The 14635-nt window shown below is 36.4% G+C and overlaps 1 protein-coding gene across 4 annotated transcripts in view; it reads left to right on the top strand.

Moving 5' to 3' along the window:
* TSC22D2 (TSC22 domain family member 2) overlaps positions 1-11209 on the top strand; it is a 46537-nt gene extending 35328 nt beyond the window's left edge. For 2 of the 4 annotated variants that reach the window (XR_009868194.1, XR_009868195.1), the window contains 2 exons: positions 8567-8618; positions 9507-9543. Coding sequence is in view for 2 of the 4 variants with exons in the window: in XM_062213135.1 (XP_062069119.1) it covers positions 8567-8618; positions 9507-9761 (307 nt within the window). In the remaining 2 variants the exon portion in view is untranslated. Of the gene's footprint in view, positions 1-8566; positions 8619-9506 lie in introns of all 4 variants that reach the window. The other 2 variants (XM_062213135.1, XM_062213140.1) reach the window with 2 other exon arrangements.
* The last annotated feature ends 3426 nt before the right edge of the window (positions 11210-14635 follow it).

Below are 14635 nucleotides of genomic sequence, written 5' to 3'. Positions count from 1 at the left end.
ATAAAACCAAGTGGATGATTATACCATGATTTATTTAAGCAGTTACCTATTGATAGAAACCTTGATGTTATAAGCACTGCTACAAAGAATAGCCTTGTAAATACATTATTTCCTATGTATGTAAAATGCCTGTAAGATAAGTTTCCTGATGTAGGACTGCTGGCCCAAGGAGTGAGTGAATATGGAGGGGAGAAGAGGAAAAGAGGTTATCTACCTTGGAAAGGAATATTCCATTTAGTTTAATCTGTATGTCTATTATGACTGAAAGTTGAGTTTTTCTTTTTTAATCTTGCGAATTCTACCTATTTTTCTCTTGGTCATTTTATCTTATAAATTCAAGAAGTAGTATATGTTTTAGAGAAATTATTGAAGATGCTTGTTTGATTTTTTTTTTCTATATTTTCAGGCACATAGATATATAAACCTTTCCCTTTCTGAAGTATTAAAGAAATCCTTCCTAATGGGCTTTTACAAAGTCCTTAATACAAATAATGCGATTGACTCTGGACAAAGGAGGTCTGAAGTAGAAGGATTTTATATTGATTTCATACTTTTTTACATACACACTTTGGATTTTTTTTTTTCCATATGAATGCTTCTTTTAAAAAAAAACTTTTTATTTTGAAATGGATACACAAGAAATGACAGAAAAAAAAATAATACAAAGAAGTCTCATGTATCTTTCTCCCAGTTCCCCCAAAGATAACGTTTTGTGTATCTGTCTAACAGTATCAAAGCCAGGACATTGGTACAGTCCACAACATGTATCCTTTTTTCCTGTTTTTAAATATTTTTTTCCTGCCAGGAATTTGTGAATTAACCAGATGAAAATAAAATATGCTAATGGAATTTCTGAATAACGTTTTTGTAAAAGATGCTGACAATAAATATCAGTCATTGTGTGCATACTTAAGTAGTTTTAAACATTCTTTAGTAAAAGATTTCATCACCATTGTAAGACTGGTTACTTGAGAAAATAACTTTTTTAATTAGCCATTTTATCTGCTTTCCTAAAATTAATGATAGCTTTAAAATCACTTATTTTATGTTAACTAATAATAAAATTTTCAGTGGGGCATTTTTGAGGATTTTAAAAAATTTTTAAATTAAATGGAATACTTGCTTTATGTTTGTAAGGCCAACAATTAGAATGTAAGAGGACTTCAAAAAGTTTATGGAAAAATGGAATTGAAAGATTGTTTTACTGCAAGAAATAATTTTTATATTTGCATTTTTCATGAGAATTTTGAAAATTCTTGTATGCATGGATTTCAGATTTTTTGCAACAAAATAAACTCAAATAAATTTTGAAAAATTATTTTTAAAAGAGAGATCTGTAATCTGCTGTTTGACTCTCCAAATGCCTACAACAAGCAAGGCTAGGCCAGGCCAAAATCATAAGCCAGGAACACATGCAGGCCTCCCATGTGGCTAGCAGGGACCAAGTACTTGAGCCATCACCTGCTGCTTCCCATAGTGCAATATACATTTTCAGGAAGCTGGAATCAGGAGTGGAGCTGGGACACAAACCCAGGCAGTCTGATAAGGGTGCATCCCAAGCAGCCCCTCAACTACACACCAAATGCCCAACCCTAAACTTGTTTTTTGATTTGATTTTTTCATGAACTTTTTGAAATGGTCTTATGCATAAAATTTTTAGTTCTTAGTTTAATTCACTGTTATCTTGTCTACTGTTTTATTTTTTACCATAGAGTTTTACATCTGGTCAGGCAGTAAGTCTGTATATATCTTACCTAGGCTTTTTAAAAAAGAGTTGTTATTTGCTCTTAAATTAATCGTTAAGCTGTATTTTTTAGTCCCCTCTTAAAGAAGAGTGGTAGATGTTTTAGTATGTTTGACCTTCGCAGACTTGCTAAATTATGACCTCATTCAATGTACTCTTTTGTGATTCTTTTCTAAAAAACAAAGCATGTATTTCTTGGAGAAAAAGTAAAATGTTTTCCAGGTCAGAATTGATGCGTTTTCATAACAATGATGTTATTACAGCACTTATTTGGGAAAGTAAAGGTGGGGAGAATGAAGGTTCTGGATGATTTACTAGAAGCAGTATATGATTCCTGAGGACTGGCCAGCAAGAAAGGTTGTAGCTTCTTTTTACTTCTGAGTTTAAAGAATCAGTTTGGTTTGGTTTGGATGAGGGAGCTTGAGAATGAAAGTATCAGATTTACCGGCTCAGAGGAGTTTGTCCTTATTACAGGAGAGTTGACTCTATAATTTAGGGTACCTTTAATGAGTTTGTAATTGCAATTATGACTCAACACCAGTTATAAGGTCTTTTAATATAGCAAACTAAGTTTTTTACATTATTTTCTTTATAAATATAAATAATTTTAAAGCATCCTTTGCTTTCTAACAAACCAAAAGCATATGGTTGTTCTTAGAGAATAGGTAAACTCTTCTGGCTGTCCAAAGATCATTGAGCAAATAAATGCCGTTTCCAAGAAGTTACTTCCCTTATTCTCAGAGCTGAAACTTTTCCAGGAATGTGCTAGATAAGATAAATGTTGTGTTGAACATGGTTTAATCTTTGGATACATGCTTATACTTTACAGCTAACACTTGGTGCTTAGTTCAGGCACTCTTCATAATATACATAATCGGAATTTATAGTTGGGGAAACAAAACCATACACTTGACCTTAATCTAGATTTGAATCTTGTCCCTAGCATTGTCTTTGAGCAAGTTACTTAGCCTAGCTTTCTTCAACTGTTAAAAAGAGAATGTTGCTTAGGCTTCCTGTACGGAATCACTAAGATGTACCTGCCACAAAGTGGACAGTCATTGAGCATTCTTTTCCTCTATCTGTTGCTTTATTGGTGAACGTTATATCAAGAGGAGGACAGAAGAAAGACAAACTACTCAAATTGTGTCCGCTTGGAAAAAGAAAAATTGGCACTGTTTTACCCAAGTAGCCTTAATGTTTCTGTCTACATTACAACAGATAAGGAAGCTCATAAAGAGGTTTTGTTTTGTTTTTAACATGAGATCAAATTAGATTTCCCATTGCCTTCGCTGATTCTGCCTTCTGAAGTCAGTGGTTCTTAGCTGCCTTCTTGTCTTTACAGCGAAGGTGCAAGTAATGTCTGATAAAAATAAGGAGACCTGGGAGGAAAAGCTATGGTGGTGTGGTGGGAGCCTGTTGGGAAGAGGCAGTCTGAGCAGCATGGAAAGCCAGCCCGTATTAGGGTGGCATTGATACCTGTCTCACTAAAGCAATGATATTTTAAGTGGATTTCCTTTTCCTGTGAAGTGTGGTTATAATTCGCTTTATTTAAACACTAAATTAAGCTCATTTGGTTCTTTGGGGCAGTGACTTCAGTAAATAAAAATTTATCATAAAATTTTATATAGTCTGTATCTTTCCACAGTTTTACATTTGTATCCATTCCCTCCATATCCATAGCTGTTAATTCTTCTGTAAATGTTATTCAAGGCTTGATTTTATTCTGAAAGAGTTTCCACAGTAAAGAGAATCTTTTTTAAAAAATCTTCCTTTAACTTCAGTTAGCCCTTCAGTTTACTCTAATGGAAGTTGAAAAAATAAGAGTCTAAGCACTTCATTTTCCTCATGCTTCTATGGCAGTGATTATAACACTTGGTTTAAAGCTCACTTATTTTAGCGTGTGTGTGTGTGTGTGTGAGAGAGAGAGAGAGAGACACCCTTAATCTGAAGTATCTGATTTTTATAGTGTAACCATTATGAGGAACTGAGGAACCTAATAATTCTCTCTCTCTCTCTCTCTCTCTCTCTCTCACACACACACACACACACACACACACACACACACACACACTTTATATTGAGAATCCATAAAAAGACAAGAAGCCTTGCCTTAGAGAGCTTAAGTTCAGGAAATGCTTAACTATCAAAATGTTACGTGGTAAATACAATAATAAAAAGGAAAGCAAAGTAAAACATTTAAGCGAGGGAAACAGACTTGGAGGAGAGTTATTCAGTGTTTGAGTTTATCTTTCTCATTTTTTTTTTTTAAATTTATTTGACAGGTGAGTTATAGACAGAGAGACAGAGAGAAAGGTCTTCCTTCCATTGGTTCACTCCCCAAATGGCCGCTACAGCCGGCACTGCACCTATCCAAAGCCAGGAGCCAGGTGCTTCTTCCTGGTCTCCCATACGGGTGCATCCTCCTCTGCCCTCCTGGGCCACACCAGAGAGCAGGACTGGAAGAGGAGCAGCCGGGACTAGAACCCAGCACCATATGGGATGCCAGTGCCACAGGCAGAGGATTAACCAAGTGAGCCATGGCACCGGCCCCTATCTTTCTCATTTTAAAAGAGCCAAACACCATGCTGACTGTGAACACATAGAAAACACCCTGCTACCCTCCATAAACAGTATTTGTAGGCCATGTTTGCTTAGTACTACCTTATTAGTATCCTTATTAGCAAACTGACCGTTTAAAGCACTGATTCTCAACCTTTAGTTTCTATCAGAAATCACTTGAAGATCATATTAAAATAGATTATCTTGCCCCATCCCAAGTGTGTCCAAATACTTCCTTTAAAAAAAAAAAGGAAAAATTATTTGAAAGACAAAGCAACAGAAAGAGAAAGACAGATCTTTCACCTGCTGATTCACTCCCTAAATAGCTGAAACAGCTGAAGCTGGGCCAGGCCAAAGCCAGGGGCCAAGAACTTCATCTGGGTCTCCCACGTGGGCGGTAAGAGCCTATGCTCTTGGGTGGTTGTGTGCCTCCTTCCTATGCACACTAGCAGAGATCCCGATTTGTGCGAATTCAAAGTATTTGAATGGTTTCCTCACATAAGCCATTAATTGATGCAGATCACCGCTATATATACTCCAAAAGTTGTACTTTCAAAATTTACATTTATTAAATAAAAGTTTTCTATTTAAAAAATTGATGCAGATCTAATTTATCTTTATGGATTTGAGTTCCTGTCAGCACTGTTTGCTCTTTTACCAGAGTGAAACAGATAGGAAACCACCCTCAAGATGCTCCATCAGAATCATTAGGGGTAGTATAACAGTACAAGAAGTTACTGTCAGGTATTGAGTGCTCAGTGTGCTAGCGACCACAGTATTTTTTTAATTAAAAGATTGATTTATTGATTAGGGAGTAAACCAGCAGATGGAAGACTTCTTTCTCTCTCCCTCCCTCCCTCCCTTCCTCTCTCTCTCCCTCCCCCTTTCTCTCCCCTCTCTTTATTAGAGAAGCAGAGGCGGGGTGGGGGGGCATATTCCATCCTCTGGTTCACTCCCCAAATGGTTGAAGTGGCAGGAGCTGGGCCGATCAGGAGCCAGGAGCTTGGGTCATCTGCTGCTTTCCCAGGCCATAGCAGAGAACTGGATTGGAAGTGGAGAAGCCAGGACTTGAACATCCCATATGGGATGCTTGCATTGCAAGCATCAGCTTTACCAACTACGCCACAGCACCAGCCCCACACTGAGTACTATTTTACATCACTTAATTCTTACAGGAATTTTATGAATTAGGGCATGTAACCCTTATTTTAGATTGAACTGCAGAGGGTTGCATATTCTCCCAGGATTCCTACAGAGGATATATGGAAGAGGCAGAATTTGCTGGTCTGCCCTCCTGCACTATAAGTATGTGAATGTTGGTGGGCCACAGGATGGGTAGAAAAATTGGCTCTACCTTAGGAAATTGGAAGGTAGCACTGAAGAGAGGACACTGGATCTTGATAAGAGATGAGTAGAAGATAGCTGGATGGATTGGATATGTGAGCATTTCCAGCTGAGTGAGCAGTTTCTGAAACGCCAAGGGAACCTGAAAGAACATATGTTCCGCAGATTGCTAAGTTATATAAGGCCATAACACAGCAAGCCAAAAGGAGTGTAAGAGGAAGAGAGCATGTAAAGCAGAGGTCAAAGTTTTAAAAATAGAATTATGGTGTTTTTTTTTTTTTTTTATTCATTCTTCTCTCACTTTGTAAACCAGTGGTTCTCAAACCATGGTGTGACTGCACAGTCAGCATCGCCTGGGAACTTGTTAGAAATGCAGTTTCCGGAGGCCCACCTCATACCTACTGAGTCAGAAACTTGGAAGTGGAGTCCAGCAATCTGTTTTAGCAAGATCTCTAGATGAGTGCTGCATGCTAAAGTTTGAGTCCACTGCAATAGGTTATTGCACTGTTAAATAATAACTTCTAATAGTCACAAGTCATGATAGTAATAATAATTGTACCTCTAACTGATTGTTAGTGTGCAATACTCAACAGAATTGAAATGATAATAGCTTTTTTTCTTTAAAGATTTATTTATCTGTTTGAAAGGTAGAGTTACAGAGAGACAGAGGCAGAAAGAGAGATGTTTTCCATTTGCTGGTTCACTCACCAAACGGCTGCCACGGCCAGAGCTGGGCAGATTCAAAGCCAGGCGCTTCTTCAGGATCTCCCACGTGGGTGCAGAAGTCCAAGGACTTGGGGCCATCTTCTGCTGCTTTCCCAGGCACATTAGCAGGGAGCTGGATTGGAAGTGGAGCAGCCAGCACTCAAGCCGGCACCCATAGGGATGCTAGCACTGCAGGCGGGGCTTCACCCGTTACATCACAGCACCGGCCCAAATAATACCTTTTAACAGATGCACATCTTCAATATGATCCATTTATACCTTGCAAGCCTGTTTCCTCTGTTGCTGTACAGAGTCTGAGTCAGGACAGCAGTTTGTTAGATCAACATTAAATATTATTTCTTAGCTACAAGAATGATTTGGACATTTGCTGATCATTTTAATTGTCAAAAAATGAAGCAATAAACCCCTTTTAAGTTTGTTTTTTTTTAGTTGCTTGTTGATATATAAAACTGTTTAAGTTAGCATGTAAAGTATTCAGTTTAAACCAGATTTGTTAAAGGAATCAAAAGTCATGGAATAACTCAAAAGTAATTTAATCTTTCCATAACAAAATAAAACAAAATACAGTCTGGAATTCTCAAGCAAACAGTTATCTAAATGCCTATCATTTTTGTTTTTCTGGCCAGATTGAAGTTGACATTTGTGGTAAATATATTTACATGGTATCTGTCACGGAGTTTTACATTAAGGCTTATGATTTATGTAGTTCTGTAGTTTATAGTTGCATGTAGTTAGTTATACTTTGCTTTACAGGGCTCTCTACAAACATTTAAAGCCCAACATGTATAAAGTACTTGTTAATGAGATGTATATCTTTTCCAGTTATTAGCTATACAGAGCCCCTTTTCATCTTAAAAATTGCAACAAGAGATGTAGTATGCTGTAATTAATGTGGTTTGTGCTCAAATAAACCAAATTAGTGTTTGCCATCTGTAATTCAGAGTTTGAAGGATTTAGAATTGGAAAGTTCAATGAGGCATTGACACCAACTCCTTGATTTCACAAATGAGGAAACCAATGTCCAGGAAAGTTAAATAGGTGATTTGCTGATGGTCATATGGATAGTGAGTCGCAGAGCCAGGTTATGACCAGGTCTTCACAGATTACACTATAAAGGGCACAACTACATTGGACAGTAGATTTCTGAACCTCAATCTGATATAACATTATGGGTTCATATCATCTAACTAAAATAGTCTTCAGCCGTCTTTGAACCAGAGTCTTCTCAGGATGCTTTATGGAGAGTAGTAATATTTTGAATGAAAATTATTTAAAATTTTATATTGATACAATAAATTGCCAGATTTTTCTTTGCAAGAGAAATAAAAAAAGAACTTTAGTTCTTTTTTTAAAAATGTCTTTCAAAATGTGTGAAAATACCAAGAATAGGATATACATTCTTGTTACTGTCATTATTTAAGTTAGTACGTAGGAGAATATACACTTCCGAGGAGGACAGTTCAACATTCCGTGTCATTATCATATAAATGCTGAAATGATATTTGCATTTGGAATGTACTTACTGCATAGAATACTTTAGATGATTTTCAGGAAAAACTGGTCTCAACCACCTACCTTATTAGGTGTTTTTTACCAGCAAGTAACCTACAGTCCAAGCATATGGGTCTGCCAAAATGTTAAGCTTGTTAACCAACCCTGCCCAAAAACCCTCTGAATCATTTTTAGAAGCCAGTTCTACAAATTTAAAAACTAAGTGTTAAAATATAAAATGCATAGAAAATGATTAGCTCAGAGTTAACGCAATAAGTAATCACTGGAATCTCCACATGAAAGACAATTAGAATTTATAATTAATGAAGTTTAAAAGGTACAGACAGTACAGCTCATTCAAAATGTGTCCTTTTAAGATCAGTTACAATTGAGAACTCCTGAGAAGAATTAAAAATTACTTTTAAAGTAGCACTCATATATGAATATATATACCATAGGCAAATTTAGAACTGATGAAACTACAAAGTGTTTTGAAAAGTTATCTATTAATCAGACCTTCAAAATTTTTTAAATGGAACCTCTGATTAGTATTAAACTTCTGAGAATAAACTTTAATAAGCTATTTTAAAGTATTATATTTGGTTTTATGGAAAACACAAATGTCTCTTACATTATTTGAAGATTTCGAAGGATGGTTAAATTTTTTAGAATAATTTAATGAAATATTCTAATTTTTTCCAGTGCATCTGGGGGAGGTGTTGTAGCCATTGACAACAAAATAGAACAAGCAATGGTGAGTAAAAGTTTATAGTTCTGTCATTTATAAATTGTTGATTACATGAGTCCTTGGTTTTTATCTATTCTAGGAAACCAACATCTAGGTTCTTGAAACCAAAGATGACCAAATTATACTTTTCGATAATGAGATTTGTTGAAGATGGAAAAGACATTAAGAATTTTTAGTTTAGAAATACTACCATTTAAAAAATCTCAATTTTTCATTAAGAGCTATTTGAGGGAGGACATACATAATTATGTTACCAAAATATTTTAGTATTCAAAATGGATTAGAGATAAGACTATTATAGTGATAACTTGAGCTGAAAATCTTTGTCATCTTTTGGTCATTTCAGGTACTGTTTCATTCAGCTTTAGTAAGTAGACTTATTCCTGGTTCTGATTTCTGCTGTTATCAATTTTTATGTTCTCATAGATATATCCTGCTCATGGTATATAAAAAATTTTGATTAAAATTTATTAAAGCTGTGGATAAGCTATAAATGAAGATCATCAGCTTTGAACGATTATTTTTTTAATCCTAAGATTTTTAAAGTCAAAAATGGAAAGTCACTTTCTCTAAATCAGTGCTATGACTAGTATCAGACAGCATTCCATTGGCGTATTCCTTTGTCCTCTTGATCTAACATCTAAGTGTGTGATTTTAACCTTTTGAAAAAATATCAGGGCTTGTTATTGACAACTTAGCAGGCAAATATTTCTTGCAGTCATTCTAAACTTCAAAAGAAAATCCTGCTTTCCATAGGCCCAGTAAAGAAACGTTAAAACAAGAACAAGAAAATTAATATAAAAATACCTTACAAGCCACCAAGTAGGAAGCTAATAAACTCCACTTTTTTTTTTTTTTTTTTTTTTTTGACATTCCTAATTTTTTTTTCCACAGGACCTGGTGAAAAGCCATTTGATGTATGCAGTAAGAGAAGAAGTGGAAGTTCTAAAGGAACAAATAAAAGAATTAGTTGAAAGAAACTCTTTACTTGAACGGGAAAATGCACTGTTAAAATCTCTTTCCAACAATGATCAGTTATCCCAGCTCCCAGCCCAACAGGCCAGTCCCGGTAGCACTTCTCAGCAGCACGCAGCGACAGCACAGCCCCCGCAGCACCCTCCGCAGCAGCCGAATGTCTCCTCCGCGTAAAGCTCTCTTAAGCCTCACGAAGAAAAACTGAAAGCAACCTGTCCTTGTGTGCCACTGGTGTTCCTGCCACTTTATACGAAAGCAAGTAGCCATGCTTTGGTTGTGTGTTTGGCCTTCTCAGTATTAGACAATCATTCTACAGGAGCTTTCCTCTCTCTGAGATGTCATGCAGCGCTGTTGATGTCCAGTTCTATGTCATCAGTCCACAAGGAGAATAATAGATGGGGTTTATTAAAGCGAGCAAAGTCTGCATCTTACCTGGTGCACATGAGTGGGATCTTTAAGAGTTTCGGTGGCTCTCCCATGTTCCCTATTACCCGTGGATTTACCCTGAGCCTTCCTCTCACATTATAAATAACAGTTTATCCAGAGAGCCACTTTCTTTCAATATCAGTAACATTTGCCTACTTAAGTTTTCATTTATTTGTGTTTTATTTATTACAGGGCTGCTATTTTCATAATGTACATGAACAGTGTCACAGAACTTTTTTAATTTTTTTGAATAATTATAAGTATCAGTAAAGGAATTGAAAGACAGGATTGCATTTAATAGCTAAACCGTTTAGGCAATAATTGAACAAAAGAATCCTGGCATATTTCTAACACTAATGGCAATTTACCTTTGGTATTTATTTCCAGTAGTAAAGACCCAGCTTGAATGTAAATTTTGTATAGTGTAAGTATGAAGAACATAGTGCAGCTGTACAGGTAGCCACCAGTTATTGTGATATAATAAATAATTGGGCTATTTTGATGAAGAAAACTTTGTTCATTTGTTTCTACTTTCTAATAGAGAAATTGCCACGATTCCTCTGCTTTTCAACATTTCGTATGACTTTTTTTTCGGGTGGGAAATAAAAAGCTGTGAAATTGTTCAACCTACTTTGTAACCAAAGAAGCAAAGCTGTGTAATGGAGTTTTTTTTTTTTTTTTATAATGCACATTCTTTATGTATTTTTATTTAGTGTTTTCTTGGTCACAATTTCTTTGCTGTCTAGCATGATCTGCATGACCTATAATCTTTGAACCACTTTCGTACCTCATGTTTTTATCCAGCACTCTTATTGTAATATGTACTAGTCTGTGAACAATGTCAAATAAAAAGAGCGAACAGGTAGTATGGTGGAGCTGAGCTAGTGTACAATACACTAGTTGTAAAAAAAAAAAAATGAAGTGAGCCATCTTTTGTTCATTTAAAATGGTGTTTCGAATTTCGTATGCAGAAAACGTTTTGTTACATTGCAGATTTTAATGTATTTAATAAATGCAACATGCAGATTAAGTGCAGTGTATACTGAGTATTTAAATTAAAATGTACATTTCATAAATACAGTTTCAAGAGAAAGCATCATTTTGTGTATACTAACACGTTAAGTGTATGTCAGAAATTGATGTATAAATATATATTTTAACACATTTTCTGAAATTAAACTGCAGTTTTGTTGAAATATTTGGCTCCATATGTGTTCAGAATTTGACTAGGTTTGTATTTTCACAGTTCAAAATATTACTTAAATGAAAACTTATGTTATTAGTGACCTAATGATAGTTCTTGAACTTTCAAAAGTAAAATAATTTAAAGACTGCAAGAAAAGTGAGCAATATTTGTACTCAATTTCATATTATGTTAATGATATGAGTAGGAAATCCTTGTCTACCAAAACTTTTACTTGAATTCAGAAAGGTGCCTGTAGAAATTAACATGCTCTGTGTGTAGCCAGCTAGCTAATCAGGAGTTAAGGAGAACCAGTTAGTTAGCTCTCCATGTTAAAAGCGGATAAGTGTTCTATGTTTGTTCGAAATAAAAACTTAACCATGTTAGCTGCAAACAAAAGGCATAAAATCAGGGTGTACATGGGATTGCCCAAATACTTTATATTCTAGTTGAGCTGCAGGAATGTAGTGCAGTGAACAAAATTTTAATGTTAATTAATGACACTAGAAATACTTAAAGGAACTAAATACAAGGCTGTGGAGTGAGATGCTAAGGAGGCCACAGGAGGTGAGATGCAATGTGAGATCTTGCTGTCGGAATGTTGACCGAAAGTTCGCTGGATGTGCTGCTCTGTCACTGCCAGAGTGGTAGTTAATGCAGGTGGAGAAAAACTGAATCAGAAAAGATTGGAATTTTTGTGATAAGTTTTGATTCTGAGGATATAAAAACTCTATAAACATAAAGTAATGCCAGTCACCGAGGAAGTGATTGATGTTAAGGAATGCAGTTGTAACTAATGGCAGTTACTACTGCTTTTACATTTAAGAAAAATGATAGGAAAGGAAAGGAAACATGAGTAGCTCACAGAAGAAATAATGGCAGTTCCTCAAGTTTCAGCTCGTAGTAACCTATGAAATGTGAACACTCTTCACAGGTAGTTGTCATTAAATAGGACAATGTGGAAAGGCAGGCTTTCCTGTGTACTCTTAAAGTAACCTGGCAATATGTATCAAGAGCCTTAAATACTAATAAACTTCATTTCAGTGACATAAGAAGATACACTCAACTCATGGTGCAGTATTCAAAAATGCAAAATTATTGTAGTTCCTGTCCTCTGCTCTCCCATATTCCTTCCTTCCCTTGGAGCCCACACACCTGCTCCCCTCCCCAGAAAAACGCTGTACTAGGAAGCTTTTGCGTCCAGAGTGACTCTCCTGAGGCACACCCCACACTCCAGAGTCAGGTACACATGTAGAGTGAAAGCTGTTAACACTTTACAGCCACAGATACCTTGTATTTGGAAACAACAAGGGTTCTCCAACTGATTGGTTTGTGTGTAACTTCCAGTTTTTCCTTGGTGACTTAGGGCCTCCTGCCCCAAATCGGTGCAACAGTAGTTTGGATTGCAATGAGATGCCAATTGGGGAACACATCCGAATGCCCATGTTTTGACATTGTCAGTGCAGTGACCATAGGTGAGTTTCCATTTATTTAACTTAAGAAGTTTTCTGACTTAGTAATATCAATTATGATTTAAACCTAACTTTCCCTCCAAAGAAAACACATTTAAGATAGTTCAAATGGGATTTTATAGCTTGACACACACACACAAAAGTAGGGAGTGGGAGGCACTAAGTATTCAGTTATCATAATGGTGATTTAAAATTGGATTTATCCACTTTGATATCTAACTTTCTAAGCCAATTGGAAATATTGATAAGAATGTTTTACAAGCAAGTCCCCAGCGATAGTGATCACTACTGCCATTATTTACAAAAATTCCCAAGGCAGCCATGTATTGCTTGAGCTCCAAACTCTAATCTGGACCTTTTGAAAAAAATTAAAATTTTTAATGTAAGATTAGAGTAACCAGAATACTTGTTCTTCATGGAAATTTATCTTTATATAACTAGAAATAAAATACCAATTCATTTTAAGATGATCAGAAGTCACCTTTTTAAAGGAAGCTTTTTAGCTTAATGACAGGCATCTTTGTGGCAGGATTCTGTTCTCTTCAGTAATCCTGATAAAAGGACAAAGCCCAGCTCTCAAGATTCACAGTTTCATCCAGGATATAGACAAGCCAACTAATACAATGCAGCAAGAAATGTGAGAATTGTGTGCTGTTAGACACACTCAAGGATGTATGGTTTTGTCAGGGTATGTTTCCTGAAAGAGGTGACACCCGAGGCTTGAAGGTCACAAGAGTTAGCCAAGGGGACGAGCATTACCAACACAAGAAAGACTTAAAGGAGAGAGAGAGAGCATGAACAGGTTTTACTGGCAGCTACGATCTCAAGGGAGACAGCCATGACTTCCCCATCAACCTTGGCAATCTGGCGTCTATTCAGAAAGTAAAAATGATTTTAAGAAGTTGGATGTTGTACTCAGTTCCAGTGCCAGATGGGAGATAGATTAGCAGGGCTGAAAATGGAAGCTAAGAAATAATTGAGATACAACGATGATCCAGAAAAAGAGATTGGGAACAGGCAGAGTCGCAGAGGCAATTTTGTGAAGCTCGAGAAGGAAGTCTCTCGTCTGTACCATTTCTCCCTCCACAAGGAAAAATCCACTCCTGGCATCAGGAGCCCTATTTTCTTGCCCCTTCAAGGAAAAAAAATCAAAGAGCCCCAACTCATCCTTGAAAGTGTGGGACAGTCTTTTCCCTTCCTGTAGTCATGTATTTCTAAGAAATCAAAGTGTTTCCTGTTAAAGGAATTTCAAGAATGTAACCAGCAGGTAGGGGAACAGAAGCGCTTTGGTGGTCGCTTTATACCTCTGTAATTTCAGCCCTAAAGGTAAACTAAGTTGAATCCTTAGGGTGACCAGGGTAAGCACAGCTCCAAAGCCTTTCCCTGAGAGCTTTCCCTTGCTCCCTGGGAAGGATATGGGTTCTGGCCCCACTGCAGATAATGACAGCCCAAGTCAGAAGAGGTTTTGTGAGGCTTTGGCATAGGTCAATCTCAGCAGACTTGTTTCTTTATGAATTCCCTGCCTATGCAAAACTGGACCATTTTCTTCTAATTCCTTCTGCCTCAAGCCGCCTACTAATATATGCTTCTCTTTCACAGCAATACTAATAGTTTACTACGTGGTAATATAGATTTACCTGTATTTACGCTTTTAGACATTCCAGGATACACCCCTGTCTCATTGTCTATTCCAGGTCACACGATTTCTATCCCAAGACCTGCTCTCTGAATGCATGTGTTCTCCTTGTGGATGGAAGGATTGCTATACGAGTGCTTGTATAGCTGTTCACCTAGTAGGATACAATTAGTATGACATGCTGTATTCACAAATGAAAAAGGCTAAGTGAGGCACCGTACAAAGCAAGTTAAAGTTCACAGACATCCTTGCTCTTTTTTTTTTAACAATCATCAAGTGAAAAATAGTCTTTTGGGATTAGTAATACAAAACATAAGAAGCTGATATTTTG

This window comes from Lepus europaeus, chromosome 2 (assembly GCF_033115175.1).
Source record: "Lepus europaeus isolate LE1 chromosome 2, mLepTim1.pri, whole genome shotgun sequence".
In the NCBI taxonomy this organism is placed as follows: Eukaryota; Metazoa; Chordata; class Mammalia; order Lagomorpha; family Leporidae; genus Lepus; species Lepus europaeus.
This window is presented reverse-complemented; position numbering and strand designations above follow the sequence as displayed.